Below are 19,308 nucleotides of genomic sequence, written 5' to 3' on the forward strand. Positions count from 1 at the left end.
GTATTGTCCTGCAAAAGTATTGTCCTGTAAGTATCAAGATAATGTGCTAATGAGGGTATGGTATGTTAATATGGAACCATTGTATCCTGAAGTGATCTGTTAATGTGTGTAATCCAAAACTAATCTGTATGGCTATTGTTGAATGTTGTCTTTGTCTGACTATATATTACTCTTTCTACACCCTTGACACTGAGAGACACTGTCCTTCAGTGTTACTACTCTGAAGATGCCTGCCACAGTTGCTGGCGAAACGTCAGGAAAGAAAATTCCAAGACCACGGTTACACAGCCCGAATAACCTACAAGAACCAATGAACTCTGACCGTGAAAGCCTTCGACGATATTACAGAGCTTCAGAAGGTGCAGAAAAGAGCAACCAAAATGATTAAGGGGCGAGAGCAACTGTCCTATGGGGAGCGGTTAGGACGCTTAGGGTTGTTTAGCTTGGAAAGAAGGCGGCTAAGGGGAGACATGATAGAGGTCTATAAAATTATGCATGGTTTGGAGAGAGTGGACAGGGAGAGGTTTTTCTCCCTCTCCCATAATACTAGAACACGGGGTCATCTGCTAAAGCTGGAGAGCGAGAGATTCAAAACAGATAAAAGGACATATTTTTTCACACAACGCATAGTTAAATTGTGGAACTCCCTGCCCCAGGATGTGGTGATGGCTGCCAGCTTGGAGGGCTTTAAGAGGAGAGTGGACATATTCATGGAGGAGAGGGGTATTCATGGTTATTAGTTACAATGGATACTGGTCATGCTGCATACCTATTCTCTCTAGTATCAGAGGAGCATGCCTATTATTTTGGGTGCGGTTGAACACAGGCAGGATGGTGCTGCTGCACTTGTCTTGTTTGTGGCTTCCTAAAGGCACCTGGTTGGCCACTGTGTGAACAGACTGCTGGACTTGATGGGCCTTGGTCTGATCCAGCAGGGCCTTTCTTATGTTCTTATTTGTATTATGTTTTATTATTGTTAGCCGTCCTGAGCCCAGCTTCAGGCTTGATTCCCCACTCCTCTACACGAGCGGTAGACGCTGATCTAGTGAACTGGATTTGTTTCCCCATTCCTACACAGAGGAAGCCAGCTGGGTGACCTTGGGCTAGTTACACTCTCTCAGCCCCACCCACCTCACAGGGAGTCTGTTGTGGGGAGGGGAAGGGAAGGTGATTGTAAGCCGGTTTGATTCTTCCTTAAGTGGTAGAGAAAGTCGGCATATAAAAACCAACTCCTCCTCCTCCTCTTCTTCTTCTTCTTCTTCTTTTTCTTCTTCTTCTATTACAACTGATCTCCAGCTGATAGAGATCAGTTCACCTGGAGAAAATGGGTGCTTTGGCAATTGGACTCTATGGCATTAAAATCCTAAATTAAAAACGAAATAAATTAATCAATGCACCAGAGCCTACTTTATCAGAAGTTCTTCATCAGAGAAGTTGGATACAAGCAAACTGAAGAGGATTCAGAATTCCACCCCCCATTAATAGATTAGAATGCTTGTGTCAGTAGCAGCCACTATGTTGATCACCAATAAGGGTCTGACGTTTTGTTCCTTGATCCTGTGATAACCATAACTCATTACTAACAGCTTGAAAAATACAAAGAAACGTTGAAGGAATAAGGGATATATAGCCTGCGGCCTGACACTATGCATCTTTACTCAGCAGTTCTCACTAGCGCTTACTCCCATCCAAAGATAGAGTCTTAAAAGGGAAACATTAACATAGGTCTGTTATAACAATTTTCAAATGTCTATAGTGTTGTTGTTGTTGTTAAGATTTTTAATCTGCCTTTCTGGCTCCATAGGACCACCAAAGAATCTTACAAATTAAAGCATACAAATTAAAATATTATCTTGAAAGCCATTAAAACATACACACAAACACATCACTAAAACTAGTTAAAACCAAAGCTTAAAATAAGTAAAAAAGATAAAAGGAACAGTTAAAACATACAGGAGGAAGGGGGGGTTACTGAAGGAATACCAAGTGAAACAAAAAAGTCTTCACCTACTCGGTGGTGGAAGACAGCAATAGAAGAGGACAGAAAAATCTCCCTGGGGAGAGAGGTCCAGAGTTTTGGTGCCACTCTTAGAAAGGCCCTCTCCCAGGTTGCCACTCACCTAATCTCAGAAGGCAGGGGCAACCAAAGCAGGCACTCTGAAGATGACTGCAGTGGTTGGGTAGGTTCATAAGAGAGCAGGCATTTCTTCAGGTATGTTGGTCCCAAACCATATTTATTTTATTTTATTGCATTTCTACCCCGCACTCCCCAAACTGGTTGGGCTCAGAGTGGCTTTTAATGTCAACATGAGCACCTTAAATTGTGCCCATAAACAAACTGAAAACCAGTGTAGATGGAACATGACTGGAGTGATATGGCCCCTGCAATCCACTCCAGACAACATCCTGGCGGCAGCATTCTGCACCAATTGAAGTTTCCTATCCCTTTTCAGGGGAAGCCTCTATTGTACAGCGCATGGTAATAATCTGATCTAGAGGTAACCAAGACATTCACCATCGTGGCCAGATCTTTTCTGCCCAGGAAAGGCTGTAGCTGGCTAACCAGTCAAAGCTGGTAAAAGGCACTCCTAGCCACAGCTGCCACCTGCTTATCCAGTATCAGGCCCAGGTCCATGAACACCCCCGGACTACAGACCTATTCCTTCAGGGGGAGTACAACCCCATCCAGAACAGGTGTCACTTTAAATCCTGGGTCAGACCGTCCGCTCACCAGTACCGCTTCCATCTTGTAGGGATTAAGCTTCAGTTTATTAACCCACATCCACTCCAAAACTGCCTCCAGGCATCGGTTCAGGGTTTCTACAGCGTGGAATTAGCCAGATGTACGAGACAGAACTGAGTGTACTGCATATTAGTGACAACCCAGCCCAAATCTCCAGATGACCTCACCCAGCGGTTTCATGTAGATGTAAAAAAACAGTGAGGACAAGATGAAACCTTGCAGAACCACCCAGGCCAGAGGCCAAGGGGCTGAGCAGCAGTCTCCCAGCACCACCTTATGAAATATACCCTACAGGTAGGACCGTAAGCACCACAGATGATGCCTGCCAATCTCAGCCCGGAAAGGCAGTCCATAAGGATACCTCAATCAATGGTCTCAAAAGCAGCAGAGAGGTCCAGGAGAATCAACAGAGTCATATTCCCTCTGTCCATCTCTCAGCTCAGGTCATCCACCAGGCCGACAAAGGCTGTTTTAGTCCCATAACCAGGCCTAAACCAAATTGAAAAGGATCCACACAATTTGCCTCATCCAGAAAAGTTTGAAATTGTCCAGCCACTACCCATGCAATCACCTTGCTCACAAATTGAACATTTTTGAGATTGGCCAATAGTTATTGAGATCTCCTGGATCCAGGGTAGCTTTCTTCAGAAGTGGGTGCACCATAGCCTGTTTCAAGGCTGGGGCAACCTCTTTCTCCTTCAAGGAGGCCTTAACTACCTCTTGGACCCAGTCAACCAACCCCTCCCCTGACAGTTTTAATTATCCAGGAAGGGCAAGGATCATACAAGTGGTTGTAGGCCTCAAACCTCCAGTGATCCTGTCCACACCCTCAGACTGAATAAACTGAAAGTGTCCCAAACAACTGGACAGGACCAGCAACCTGACATAGTCTGATCCTGCCACTGCTAATGTAGAGTCCAAGGCAGAATAGATACGAGAGATTTTATCCACAAAGTGTTGAGCAAAACAATCACAGCAGGCCACCAAGTGATCCACCTCATCCAGTAGACCACCCGGAACAGCTCAGCTGGTGTTTACTGTGCAGATGCAATGGTACTGATATGAAGAGGGAGAACAGCTGTTTACCGGGGCCACTGAAGGAAAGGCAAGAAGTGATAGCTTCAAGCTCATGCTAGAATTCAGGGGTGGACTGGCTGTTTCACTTACAGGGACATTTCCTGGTGGGCCACTGCCCTAGAGGAACTCTGCCACTGCCTCAGGGGCTACTTGGATCAGGCCCTTCATTGGTTTTTGGTATCAGCTCACCAATTGTCTCCTCCTGCGCTGCTGCCACTCTGTGGGATAAGACAAAGGGTGAACCAAGATCCATTGGTGATGCCACTGAGTTTAGTGGCCCTGAAGTGCTGGCTTCTAGCACAGGATTGCCAACCTCCAGGTGCTGGCAGGAGCTCTCCCACTATTACAACTTATCTCCAGCTGATAGAGATCAGTTCACTTGGAGAGAATGGCTGCTTTGGTAATTGGACTCAATGGCATTGAAGTCCCTCCCTTCTCCAAACCCTCCTCAGGCTCTGCCCCCAAAATCTCCAGGTATTATCCAACCTGGAACTGGCAACAGTATTCTAGTACCATAGGAGCTGCTCAGCCAGGATTGTTCCATTACCATTTTCACTCCCCAGTCCGCTTCTGCTAGAATTAATATCTGAGGTAAATACCAAACTATAAAAATGCTTGGCCACCAGAATTGGAAATTATTACATTAATTTTTAGGGAAATAAGGATTTAAGACAGGGGATTAGTCTTTGGAGCTGGCCTTGAGGCTTTCTTCCATTCTGTGATACTTCATTAACTTACATTCTGCAAAGGCCAGCACATCTACAATGTATTAGTAGTGTCTATCCATTTCCTTCTATTTATTTATTTATTTATTTATTTATTTATTTAATTGATTAAATTCTGCAACACTTTTCTCCCCAATGGGGACCCAAGGTGGCTTACATCATTTTCCTCTCCTCAATGTTGTCCTCACAACAACCCTGTGAAGTAGGTTAGGCTAAGACTGTGCAACTGGCCCAAGGGTACCCAGTAAGTTTCTGTGGGGGAGGGAGGATTCAAACCTTGGTCTCCCATCCTAGTCCCACACTCTAACCACTACACCATGCTGGCAGAAGGTTGGTTTTAGTTTCCCGTGTCACCTCTAGAATCTTTTTAAAAAATTTAAATATTGCTATTAGTGTTACATTAAATACTTTCCAAGCCACAGTTAAACATGCCAGAGATAGATCTATGATAGAAATATTCAACAATTTGTGAAATTAGTTTTTCTAACACTTTAGGACAAGTGGCATAAAAGCCCCCAGTGTTGTGAATACCAAATAATATATCTCCGAAGCTAGGTCAGCATTTAGCACTGACACTGTTCGAAAGTATCAGGAAAGATTACAAGATCAGGTCTCGGAGACATTGTTTTTTTAATATATCCCTTGTAATCTCAGTTTTATGACATAAATGAAACAGGGGGTTCTACTAAAATTCTCTTTAGTGAACAAAGATTTGAAGATGCAAATCATTCACTGGTTATCCTGCAGACTTCTTGATTTTGCATTGTTTATTAAACAAAAATAGATAGCGTGTGTCATTACAAGATTGTAAAGGTAAAGGTAGTCCCCTGTGCAAGCACCGGGTCATTCCTGACCCATGGGGTGACGTTACATCCCGACGTTTACTAGGCAGACTTTTGTTTTTATGGGGTGGTTTGCCAGTGCCTTCCCCAGTCAACTTCCCTTTACCCCCAGCAAGCTGGGTACTCATTTTACCGACCTCGGAAGGATGGAAGGCTGAGTCAACCTTGAGCCGGCTACCTGAAACCAACTTCCGTTGGGATCGAACTCAGGTCGTGAGCAGAGCTTTTGACTGCAGTACTGCAGCTTTACCACTCTGCGCCACGGGGCTCCTCATTTTTTAGTCAAGCCTCCTGTACTTTCAGATGTAATTGATATTATCTTTGTCACTCCTTTATAATTCCACATATGATAGACCTTTTTTGCCCTAAGTACATGCATTTTGATGGGAAAACACTGCTACCACCTTATCATGCGATGTATTCTCTGTCAATACCCTAAGTATGCTACCAGCCTATGGAGTTCTGTTGACTCTGGTGAAAGTTGTCATTGGTGGGGCTACTGTGGGAGTGAATGGGCTATTTGCATAAGGCTTTGGAAGAAGGGTTTTGTGCAGAGTCAGGGTGGGGACCTGTAATCAGGCTGACTGTATGGCTTTACCACTCTTCTGAGATGTTGAATGTGACAAGACTTACTGCCAGACCTGAACCTATTGGCGGTAGACCTGTAGAAAAGAGGAACCTAAAGGAAATTTAATTGGTCATTGTTGAGCCGAGTTGGTCTATAAATGTACTGCGTAATTCTTGGGTAATTAAAAAATAGCTCGCAATCAGGTGGCAGGAGATGCTGGAAATGACCTAAAGAAGGTTTTGGGAAATATACAGATTTCAGACATTGACTCAAATGGCAGCACCAAGGAGATCAGGGAGGCTCCCAAAAACAAAGTACAAGCCAGGACAGATCGAAGAACAATCTGGTTAGGTTCAAAATTGGGAGAGGAGGATGTTTGTTCTGGGAACCCTAAATCCTCTCAGCTCTTGTATAAGCACAGGAGAGCCATCCAAGAAGAACAATAACAGGACTAGAGCTTATAAATAAGAATGCAGGGGGAAAACCCTTTAGGATTGCCAGATGGCTTTTAATGTGTGTATTATTCCAAGTTTAAGGGAATGTCCCTTAATCCAGAACAGAGTGGCTGTACAGAATATCTAGATTTGATTTGTTTTAGAAAGGAAGATCCTGTTGCAGATAAATGTACAGGTCACAGTACTGTATTCCTATATTTAACAGAACATGCTGGAAAGAAAGCATCCAGTGTATTAACTTTTCTGTACCTCATTTTCCATGTGTTTAATGTGGACAATCATGCATACTTCCCTTCTGAGTTTGCTATGAAGCTCGGTTATTACTATTAATTGGTATGACTGATATACTGAATAGAATTTAAAATATTATGGTATGAATTTAATTATAGCATTAGGGGAGAAAACCTAGGGTTAATAATCAGGCAATTAAAGAAAGGAAAGAGGAGCCTTGAATTATGATCAGAGTTGGACCCTGTAACCGTGAAGTTTATATAGAAGCAGATTTTGCGCTTTTTGCCCGTGTTTTCTGGATTCTCTGATGGTTGGAGAAGGCATGCATAATCAAAGCAAGCAGTCAGGGGGGGGGTGACCACGAAGGAAACAGCCTTGCATAAAAGCCCCCAGTGTTGTGAAATTGAATACTGAATAATATATCTCCGAAGCTGGGTCAGCATTTAGCACTGACACTGTTCGAAAGTGTCAGGAAAGATTACAAGATACTTTGGCTGCAATCCTAAAAATACTTTCCTGGGAGGGAGTAAGCCCATTTGAATCAAATGGGACTTACTTCTGAAAAGACCTGCTTCAGTTTGCTATCTTTGATTCTCAAAAACTAGGAGCAAGGTAACAGTACAACAGAGTGCTGAAATCACAGGTCATTAACAGTTCAAGGCAAAGCAGAATTATACTCTTCAAAGTCCATTGAAGCCAATGGATTTAGGAGGGTGTAACTCTGTTTAGGGTTGCACTGTAGGACAGCGAGTAACTGAGCTAAACTACATGGCTGATCCCTCATTTTTTGATGCACCCAACAATGTCTAACAGTGTCAGTTTCTGTCTTTCAGATAATTCCACAAAAGTTATCAACCCAATAATATTTTTTCTAGCCTGTCCCCCTGCACACATCAATGTAGTTTCATATGAATAATCTGAAATAAAATTAAAAGCACCCACTCTCTTCCAGTTTACAAAATGTCTGGTTACTGGAAGCCATGCTTGGTGCAGGGCATCCAGATAAGTGACTGAACAGGCAGGTCAACAACAAGGATTTGAGACTTCTTCAGCTAAAGTGGCTTCCAGAAGATTCTTGGAGCTTTTAAGCTGTTGGATATGTTGCATACTAAGTAATGGGTGGGATATTTCTTACCCATATTGTTGTGCACGTTTAAAAACTCAATGGGCTTCAACAGTCAATGATATTTTCATGTGTGGAAGAAACAGTTTCCAAAGGAACCGTATGGAGGAAAACATTATACCCCACTGACCCCAAAACGTATCTAGTCACACCATTGTCCGAGTGTGCAAACCCACAACTATGTAGTACTGCTGTTTACCAGAAGAATCCCCCCTCCCAGAACACATGTTTTTGCTTAAAAGAAATGATCGAAAGCACATTATTGGAATAACTCATGTGATCCAAAAGCTGTAACAAGACTCACAATATCTATTCACTGTATAGTGAAAAGGAAAAGACTGGCTCTCAGAATTGATTGATACATTACCAGAAGCAGACGGGTTGTCCATTGCCTTGCTGCTGCTGTTTTTATTCAAAGGGGATGGGTGTACTCACAATCCAGAATTTGTTCATAAATTAACTCGAATGGGGGGCAGGGAAGCAATGAACAGTGCAGCAGCCAAGTTTGCGGATGAGACCAACTTATTGAGGCAGATTGTAAAGAATGCCAGAAAGATCTCTCTAAGGTGTCCGCCACATGGCAGGGTGAGAACTTGTTTCCCCCATCCCAGTCCCTCAGAAGTGCCCCCCTCTCCTGAGCCACCAAGGCTTTTGAAATGTTTGAAAAAACAGCAGCCCAATCATATTAGTAGTATTAATATACCATTGAACAATAGGTGTAGTGGGTTGTCTGAATTAGCAGCTTTCATTAAGAAAAAAAAGCCTCTAGCCTCTTCCCTTGCAAAGATATGCCTTTTTCCTTCTATCTTCACAAGTGAAAAGGATAGAGACTTACTTTAAAAAAATGAAAGCCAGGAATTCAGATAACCTGCTTGTACCTATTGTTACAATATTATATCAATATAACACTATTCTTGTGTGAATTAAAAAAAAAAGACCCCTGTGGTTAGGGGGAGAAATAGCTACCATATGAGTCAGAAAATCTGAATTTACCCACCCACACAGCAGCTATCCAAGTTTTAATGCTATCTTTCCCAAACTTTGGAGCAAAGCAAGTTTAAGAAAGATTGGAGAAAAGCTGGGGAATTTAGGGATGCACAAATGCACCACAATGTATTTGTGCACTCACTTCCCAAAAGCACAACAACCCCACCTCTCCAAAGCATTGAACTTGGGGCAGATAACCAGTTTGGAAAACCCCAAAATTGGGTAAGTGGGAAATAACATGGCAAATGAAGTTCAGTGTAGGTACAAAACCTAGCTCAGTGAAAAAGTCAGCAGCATGGTCAAACAGGCAAACTCCAAACTGGGGATTATTAAAAACGAGTGGAAAAAAAACGGCCAATATTGTAATGCCCCTATAGTAGTGTGTCTTTAGTTGGAATACTGTGTACATTTCTGATTGCTGTATCTCAAAAAGGATATTGCAGAGCTGCAGAAAGTACAGAAGATGGCAACTAAGATGATGAAGGGGTTGGAACACCTTTCCTATGAAGAGGCTGCCACTTTTCAGTTTAAGAAAAAGGCAAAAAAGCGTGGGAAGGACATTTATAGAATGGGGTGGAGAAAGTTAATGGGGAGAACTTTTTTGTCTCCCAAAATACTAGAACTTGGGAGTACCCAAAGAAATTGATTGGCAATAGATTCAGAATGGAAAAAAGGATGCACTTGTTACTCAACAAGTAAATAAATTGTGAAATTCACTGCTAGTGAATATAGCGGTGGCCATGAGTATAGATGGTGTTAGAAGACAGATTAATTGAAAATAGTCTATCTATGGCTACTAGGGAACTGCCATATTCAGAGACAGGAAAATTTATAAATACTAGAACTAGGAGGCAATGCCTTGAACTCCATGCCCTGTTTGTTGATCATGCAGGGCAATTGATTGGCCACAGTGTGAAATAGTATGATGGATTAGACTGATCACTTGTTTGACGCAGGAGGGCTCTTCTTATTTTCTTAACAGTAGTGCAACTACCCGTAAGTAGCATCCCATGCATTCCACCCATGGGGGGTGAGGGACTGGACATTTAACTTACAGGGAAAGTTTCTGTTGAATCACTGCCCTCTAAGGCTGCTGGCGGCCAGGAACAAGAAGAGCCAACCCCAAGGATCTCTGCCTGCACCTTAGGAGCGACTGGGCTTCTTGGACCCTTCAGCATCACAACGATCAGTGTCAGCTTACCAGTTGTCTCCTTCTGCACAACCACTGGTTACCAGTGGGAGGAAGCAATGGGTGAGCCAACAGATTGTTGGCATGCTGTACAGGTCTGAGCTGAGTGGTCCCTGCAATGCCAGCTTGTAGCACTGCAGGGGCTGTTCAGCTAGGCTTGCTCATAGGCCATTTTAACATCCCAGTCTGTCCCTGATTCCACTGTAGCCATCAAGCCTCCATTTTGTTGGCCTTTGTCTTTCCGTCTCCATCTTTCCACCCAGAACAGCTCTTCTCAACTAGCTCTTCTTGGTGAAAGGCCTTTTAGTCCATCAATATGTCAGACATGGTCTGAGAAAGGAATGTTGTGGTTTCTCCAGGTGCTGGCCTTGGCCAGCTCTGCGTCCTGTAAACAGTGTGTTTAGACTATTCTCTGTGGGAAGACTCCTAGCACCCTGACAGCTCCTGGGAGGGGGGTTGCCCTTTGCTCTTTCATATATCCAGACTTGCCCTTTGCTCTTTCATATATGCCCTGTACTGTTCCCTTAGTTTTCATTAGTGTCCATTTGACTCTTGGCTTCTGTGAACCTGTGGATTTTCCAATAAATCAACTCTTTTTAGACTGCCTGTCTGCTGATGTCTGTTTATGGGATTATCACGGGACTAGAGTTTACAAAATAAGATAAAGGCTGAGAATTAGCAGAGAAGGGACATTATTTGGGCATAATTCAGCATTATCCAGTGACGTTCATGAGGAATAAAGGCAGCCTAAGAGAGAAATACGCCTCTGCTTAGTCCTGGGGGGGAGTGCAGCACTGCAGCCGCCACTCCCCCCCACCCCAGCTTCAGACCTCTCAGTAAATAAAGCATATTTAGGCATGAAGGATTCTATAGCATAAACATTGCTGCAAACAAAGATCTAGCCTCAAATTGACATTCTTGACTAAAAGGCCTTCTACTCACACTGATCCTATGCTGGCCAATTGGAATTTCCTCCAAAAATCCCAGGTCAGTGAGGCAACTATACTGCACCCCAAGCAACTATGCTGCACTCCAACACACCATACCTATGCTGCACCCCAAGACTTCCCCTCTTTTCTTTATTTAGAAATGTACCCAGGACATTAAAGCCCCCTTCCTCTCACCTTTGGCCAATCAGACAGCATATCTGTTAGCTCACCTGCAGTCTCCCCCCTTTCTCCAAGCCCATAAAAAGGAATCTTGTGTTTTAATTCAAGCTCTGAGCCCTATAACCGACACCAGAATCTGTCCACAAACGTGCTTTGTATATTCATGCCTTGTTTTTGCTGTGTATCCTGGCTGCAGTGCTTCACTTTGCTTTAGTAGTGCTCAATGTGCTGCTTAACATCAGGAGGAAATACAAAACTGGGCAATGTAGCCCCTGCAGTCACCAAGCTCTTTGCTGTATGTTGCCATGCTCCACAACATAGCCATGCCCCAATGGTTGCCTCCGTTCTTCTCATCCTAATGGCTGTTGCCTGGCCAAGGGAAGGGTTGGAAGGAGAGATGAGAGATGTGGGCCTGAGGCCCCAAAGGGTGTAGTGCAGTGCTGCCCACTGTCTCCTGGAAAGAAGCTGCCCAGACTATAAGCAGGAATGGCCATGGGTATCTCCTGGAGGCAGAGGGAGGAGCTTTCCAAGGCTCCCTCTGGAGTGCTGTTTTGTTTTTCACATTATTTTTGGTTCCACTGAAAAGGGGAGGGGGCTTCAGTGGCTTCAGAGCTAGGAATTCCCAACATCTGTAAAGAGCAAATATTCTGCTTCAATGCCCTGGGCACTTGTTTCTGTTGCAAAAGCCTGGGCGTCATGGAAGGAGCTGCACATCTGTACAGATGGCTGTTCCTTCCAAGGAGCTAGACATTGCTGAAAGACAATTTCAGTGCTTAAGGCGACTGGGAGCCTTTCCTAGCTGTGACTGTTCCTTCCTCTTCAAACCCCCCCACAACTCTCTGCACAGGGACTACACTTTCCCACCCAGGACCCACACAGCCCCTTCCCAGTGTGCCCCTAACCTGCTGGACATGTCTGCCCACCCTTGAGCTGAGCCTTCCTGTCCCTCTGCCCAGTGGCCCAGGCCCCTGTACCACTGCTTCATCTGCGCTGATAATACCCCAGACCCTACAGGAGCTCCAGGCACTGTTTGCACTTCAGGCTCCGGTCCCTCAGTTCTGTGGCGGGGAGCCTGGCACCCCAAGGTCTGTCCATGCAGAAGGGCCAGCATCTGCTAAAAGGACAACGTTCAGCATCTGTGGTACCAATAAAGATTCATTTTCCCCCACCCACCCAAAACAACGACACCCACCCAGAGTAAAAAAACATAGCTGAGATCTTTCAGTGCTCTTTGAGCCTCTGTCTCCACCTCTGCGTCTCCTGAGAGAGAACAGGTATGACTCTCCCGGTGCAACTTTCCTTTATGGCAGATGACCAACTGGGTCAGGCTTCTGCGTACCCTTGATGCGTTCCAAGGGCGGTCTTGATGTGTGGGCAAGGCCCTGGGTGGAACGGTGGATCAGTGATTGGAGCCAGAGCTTTCCCGGTTGGATCACAACCTGAAGCAGAAAAGAACACATACAAGTGCAACCGCAACAAGAGGTGAAGGGCTTATTGTTGGGCACAGAGGGCTCCCTTGATGGTCTCCAGACAGTCCAGTTGTTAGCCCTTGGGGGGTTGTGGCATCAGTACTGCAGCCGCCACTCCCCCCCCCCACCAGCTTCAGACTCATAAGGACCAAATCTCTGTCACATATTTGCAGTTCCTGTCAACGCCAGCAGTAACCGATGGGTCCTCCTCAGCATGCACTCCATGGGGGAGGGTGTTTCTTTGCAAAGGAATGAGGGCAGGGAGTCCTTTGTCACCTGCTGTGCTGAGCATGGTGAACCTGAGGGCAAGACCCTCCTTCCCTCACTCCCTGTCCAGGAGTAGTGCCCGGCAACTGTCAAAGCAAACAACACTGCAGAGCTGGTACCTTGAAAAAGCCCCCACCCCAGCAGTTTTTCCACCCCAGCCCCATGCAACACCCCCCCCCTTGTGCATGGGGGCAAAGGTGGGAGGGCATTATGTGGTCTGGATTCTCCATAAAATTTAAGATACTGGTACCCTGACAGGCATTTAGTCTAGCATAATTAGCACATCTGCTTATATATACAAAATAACATGCCCTGACCTGGATCACCCAGGGTACCTGATCTCAGCAGATTTTGGAAGCTAAGCAGGGACAGCCCTGGTTAGTATTTGGGTGGGAGACCAATTTCCTTGTTCAGGGGCACTTCACAGAGGCAGGCAATGGCAAATCACCTCTGAACGTCTCTTGCCTTGAAAACCTTATTAGGTCACCATGGTATTTTCCACCACCACATAAACTCTCAAGGGTTTACTTACTGTAAATGGGAGTAAACCCACAGTAAATGCAAGTAACACATTCTCAAGGAATCTATACATCTAATCTCAATTTACCCTATCCCCCATATTTTAACTTTTGTTTCCTGAGCTGTCCTTCAAAATTAGGGTTGCCAGGTCCTGCGTTGCCACTGGCGGGAGGTTTTTGGGGCGGAGCCTGAGGAGGGTTTGGGGAGGGGAGAACCTTCGATGCCATAGAGCCCAATTGCCAAAGCGGCCATTTTCTCCAGGTGAACTGATCTCTATCGGCTGGAGATCAGTTGTAATAGCAGGAGATCTCCAGCTAGTACCTGGAAGTTGGCAACCCTATTCAAAATGCTATACTGACACATTATAATGAATACAGTATATGACCATAGAACTGCTTAAGAAGCAAATCCATGTGGGTGTGTTTATTATGAATTATGTATGTCCTCCATATCCTGTAGCTGTTTTATAAATATCAGGCCTGTAACATTCTATTGGCCTACTGATTGGAACTTTCAACTGAAATATTTGCAAATGCATTTAACTTTAATCAGCTGCCACACTTCATAGCATCTAGCATCTTCACCTTTGCTGAAGATCGGCAGGGTATTAACATTGCCTCCAGTCTATCTAATGGTCCTAATGGTGTGAAAATTATGAATATGTTGTCCTGAAAAAATGTAGTAAATTGTCACTACTGTGCATACAGCAATTATCTCATTAACCAATGCAATGAGGCTGTGTGGCAAACTATAATCCTTTCAAAGCAGAAGAGCAATTTGTATAGATATTGCTGTTATTTTGATTTACCAGTTGCCTGCAGTTGACACTGCTCTTCTCAGGTATTTTCCATGTTAAAAAGAAAAGAACAGGTCTTGCCTTCATCTCTGCTCAGCTTCTACACAGATAGGTCAATAATTAACCTATTCCCATAGCCCAGTTATCCTTGCACAGACAGCCCTAAAATAATAGCATTCCTAATCAATTATTCCCAAGGACATGGTTACTTCTCATTAATTGTTCCTTATCCCCCTTCTCATGCAGCTTCTATTGCCCAACTGTTGTTACAATTACTAATGATACCCCCTCCCATCTCATAACCCCACCCTGATGCGTATATTTAGCCAACTATGAAATGCTCTTGCACCTTTTGGGGAGATGAGCACAGACTATGAGTTCTTGCTGATGAACAAATATTGCATCAGTTTAATAGAGAAATCAGAAGACCTGAACAGGGAAAAAGGGGGACAGTGTTACACTATTATGATTTTACTGTTTCATCAGCAAAAGAGAACAGAGACTTCTATCTTCCTGGAGCACATTTTTCATACAGACCTTATTTTATTGTTTAATAGATAACAGTCAGTAAAAAACATAGAGCATCTCTGTCAATGACAGAAACACCCATTTTATTTAGTGGGGGTTACTCCCAGGAAAGTATTTTTTTAGCATTGTAGCCTTAGCTGTGAAAGTCATCTTGGTCATGGCAATTGGCAAAATTTCATAGAATTCTTTGCCTTCTGAAAAAGGTTATCCAGATTGGTAAAAACTAAATATGTCAATTGATATACATAGGTATTCCCCTTTGGAGAAACCACTATATGCAGTCACCTACATTTTCACTCTGAAAGCAGTCCTTCAGAAGAAATTAACAGATGTGTTGCAGACATCATGCAGCAACTCTTCCAGATGTTTCTATTTAAGTTCAGAACATATGACAAAATAATTGACGGGATCCAGACAGTTCCAAGTGTGCAAATATTGTGCATGGGGACTGGCTACGTTTTACTTTCAGAGACAAACCCATGCACCTCATTGACAGCAGGCTGCCAACAAGCCTGGAGAAAAGTGACCCATCTTTTTACTAGAGGCTTAATGGAATGGTGTATATCAGGTGATGTTATTTACCATAATGCCATGAAAAGCTTCAGCTGCCCATGTCCAAAGGTTAAGCCTCTGTTCAAGGGACAAGCACATTTTTCTCAGGCCTGTTGGCAATCCTATCCATTTAGCTCTGTTCTTGAAGGCTCCTGACCTTCAGGGGTGTTTTATGGTCCTCAGATGGCTACTTCAAAGAGTGGGAAGCGAAAAAGCTTTGTGCATGAGCAGAACACTGTAGATTTCTACAGCTTTCATAAAAATTGACAGAGTTGGCACGTATTGGCTGGGTATTATCATGTATCAATATGGCAACTTATCCAACCTGAAGCAGAAGAACACCTATCCACCTAGTTAGTCCCAGCTATGACCTCCACAGTGGATTCTGGACAATGATAGCAATAATCTATAAGACTTGTTGAAAACTAAATAATAGTTATCACCTACATAGCTGTGCTACTTTCACCAAATAGCAAGGGGATAAAATCTGAGTAATGTGTCCCATTAATGTGTCCACTTTTAATTATGCCCTGCAGGTTTTCTTGGAGCAGCAGTCATGACCCAATGCTGTACCAAGAAGATACAGTGGTCGCACATCATTCATGCATACGCAGAGGCAGCAAACCTCTGAATGCCAGTGCTAGGAGTCAGCATCAGGGAAAGGCCTTGACATGTTTGGTCCTTCAGGGCAAGTGGTTGTCTGTTGGACTAGACAGACCACTGATCTAATTCAGCAGGGGTCTTATGTTCTTATGCAACTGAGGAGGAGGAGGAGGAGGTTCTTTTTTATATGCCAACTATCTCTACCACTTAAGGAAGAATCAAACTGGCTTACTATAACCTTCCCTTCCCCTCCCCACAACAGACACCGACACCCTGTGAGGTAGGTGGGGCTGAGAGAGCTCTAAGAGAGCTGTGACTAGCCCAAGGTCATCCAGCTGGCTTCATGTGTAGGACCGGGGAAACCAACCCAATTCTCCAGATTAGCATCCACAGCTCATGTGGAGGAGTGGGGAATCAAACCTGGTTCTCCAGATTAGAGTCCACCACTCCAAACCACCGCTCTTAACCACTACACCACACTGGCACTCCATGCAACATGATGCATGCTTATTTAGAATTAACAGCGCTATCCTAAGCAGAGTTCCCCTGCCCCACAGTGGAAGAGAGTAATCAGTGGAAATTGCCGCCTCCTCGTAAAAAACAAACAAAAATTTACAAGCCTGTAAGCCTTTGGAAAATTTTGGATGCAGACCAGGGTGATTTACAAGGCAATCCTAAACAGAGTTACACCCTTAGTATACCCTTCTACTGCAGACCCCCCACATTTCGCCCATATGCTGTTCCTGGGGGTCTGCGGACTCCCAGGAACAACAGTTCAGGTGGCACAACAGGCTGCAGCACAGAATGGGGGAATCTGAAGAAATCACCACCCCTTCTAAAGAAAAATGAAATACTCTTAAATCTTTGGAACTGTGCAGTTGGCTACAGACCCTTGTGTTCAATGGGGGTTGCTCCCATAAATATCTGATTGCAACTTTAACCAGGCACATATAGCAGAAATGCTGTTTTGTTCCAGATAAATAGCAAATGTAAAGCATCATATCAGACAGAGCAACATCCATTCTGAATGTTACATTACAAAATGCAAGCTATCAGAGCCAAGCTGTTGCTCAGAATACATTTGTTATAATTCATGGGCTTCATGAGTTATTGCTGAAGATTAATTCCACACCATAATTACTTTGCTGCTCAAAATTATGTCTTTGGTTGGCTCCCCTAGTACCCCTAGATGTATCTGAATTTATTTTTTTAATCTAGTTGTTGTCATCATTAATGTTTTAATAAAAGAACATGTTTAAATGCTTGTGTGACAGTAAAAAGGGAAGCAGGTGAAAGAAGTGGCAGTGGTCAGTTATTCCATTACATTATTGCCATTTACTGTGGAATGGGCTTTGGAAACTAGATATTATTATTTGCCTAGTAATTGCTTTGTGCTAATTAACCATATCAATTACATTAAATGAAGGATGATAATCACCATCTCCTCCAGTTAGGGAGCACCTCTTTCCTGCAGTGCCCATAGTCAAGTAGTATCTCTCTGCTTATAAATAGTGGGACATCCCCTACACCTTGACATATATCTGTCAAGTTTTTCTCTATATGTTTCAAGAGTGACTCCATGTGTTACTACCTTCCCTTTCCCTCTCGTCTATACCCTACTCTCTCCTTTTTCTTCTTCCACACCCAGCCTTGTCTTCATTTTTTACTTCTTACTATATTTGGCTGCTTCTTATGATAGCCTATTGTCAGGAGTCAGGAGTCATGCAGTCCAGGCAGGCTCTTGACATGAGTTAGGCCCATTTATGTTCAAGAGCATCTTTCGGTTTTGTTTCCCTGAGCTGTTCAAACTATCCCCGCTCCCTGCCTTCCCCCCACCCTGCTCTGACCTTGAGTGGCAAGCAGGCAACTTCAGTATTATGGCTTGCTCACTCCCTGCTTCCCTCCAGGCACTGTTATCTCCCAATTCCCAGGCCTGCTTGATCTTGCACCTGGGGTTGCTTTGTGCTTAAAGTTATGCTTTGTAGAATGGATGGTCATTAGCAGCTTTGAACCTGTGGATTGCTTATGCTGTACCTGCGGCTCCTGAATAAACATTTACCTGCTTTAGACCTGCCTGTCTGAGCGAGTGACTTTTTGGGATTGCCGAGGCTGGCTGGAGAACCTCACACCTATTCCAGTTCTTGGTTTTTCTTTTCCTCTGTTGCATGAGATGTGGTAGAAAAGGCAATGGGCAAGTTATGCAGACAATCTCTGTGAACTTGATTGTTGCTGTTGATGATGACGACGACAGTGATGATGATAAAGAAGGAGGAGAAGGGGACTTCCAAAGTAGTATGGGTTCTTCATCCCATCTATCCATTAAAATCAACAATTAAAACAAAATCAAATGACACTTAACCCAACAAAATTAAAACAAATCAGCAAAAACGATGAACCCAAATAGAATCATCAGCAGTTAAATAGCATAAATTATTAGAAGAAGAAAAAATTGGATGTACCTCAAATATGCTCTAGGGGAAAAAACTGTCAATGAGATGCTTAAAAAGTCAAGACAGCTGGGGCAAAATGGACATTTCTAGGAAGACAATTCCATAAGCTTGGTGACACTACTGAGACAGCTCCATCTTGTGTAATCACGAACCGTATAATTGATGGTGGGTGAATATGGAGCAGGTCTGTCAAAGCCCCCTTGCCCCACAAGAAGGTTTTGGGTCAAAGTCAAGAGCAAAATGCACAATATTGGGGAATGAATCCTCACTGCCCAGGGTAATGAGCCCCCAAAAGCCCCTGTAAGCTAACTCTCAGCTGAGAGACCAAGCGACCAAATATCCAGCCCTAAACTGAGAAAGCCCTGACCTGGATGGCCCAGGCTAGCCTGATCTCGTCAGATCTCAGAAGCTAAGCAGGATCAGCCCTGGTTAGTATTTGGATGGGAGACCACCAAGTAATACCAGGGTTGCTGTGCAGAGGAAGACACTGGCAAACCACCTCTGTTAGTCTCTTGCCATGAAAACCCCAAAAGGGGTCACCATAAGTCGGCTACAACTTGACCGCACTTTACACACACACAAACAGAGAAAAGACAGTCATGCTAGGAAAAGTTGAGGGCAGCAGGAAAAGAGGAAGACCAACAAGAGATGGATTGACTCAATAAAGGAAGCCACAGCCCTCAATTTGCAAGACCTGAGCAAAGCTGTCAAAGATAGGACATTTTGGAGGACATTGATTCATAGGGTCGCCATGAGTCGGAAGTGACCTGACGACACTTAACACACACACACACACACTGGATGTTAATAAAGAAATCAACCCAGCAATTAGGACACTTGCAAGTTGAGTTCCAAAAACAATTATTTGTTTGTTGTTTTGCCATCAAACTGCAGCCGATTTATGGCAACCCCATAGGGTTTTCAAAGCAAGAGATGTTCAGAGGTGGTTTGCCATTGCCCGCCTCAGTGTCATGCCCCTGGCATTCCTTGGAGGTCTCCCATGCAAATACTTGCCAGGGTCAAGGCTGAGAGTGTCTGACTGGCTCAAGGTCACCCAGCAAGTTTCCATGGCAGA

The 19,308-nt window shown here is 44.1% G+C and overlaps 1 protein-coding gene across 1 annotated transcript in view; it reads right to left on the minus strand.

Moving 5' to 3' along the window:
- Positions 1 to 3,959: 3,959 nt before the first annotated feature.
- The window catches only part of RBX1 (ring-box 1), a 48,296-nt gene continuing 32,947 nt past the window's right edge, over positions 3,960 to 19,308 (minus strand). Inside the window, exon 5 of the mRNA XM_056846547.1 lies at positions 3,960 to 4,038. Coding sequence (XP_056702525.1) covers positions 3,960 to 4,038 — 79 coding nt within the window. The remainder of the gene's footprint in view (positions 4,039 to 19,308) is intronic.

This window comes from Euleptes europaea, chromosome 3 (assembly GCF_029931775.1).
Source record: "Euleptes europaea isolate rEulEur1 chromosome 3, rEulEur1.hap1, whole genome shotgun sequence".
NCBI lineage: Eukaryota > Metazoa > Chordata > Lepidosauria > Squamata > Sphaerodactylidae > Euleptes > Euleptes europaea.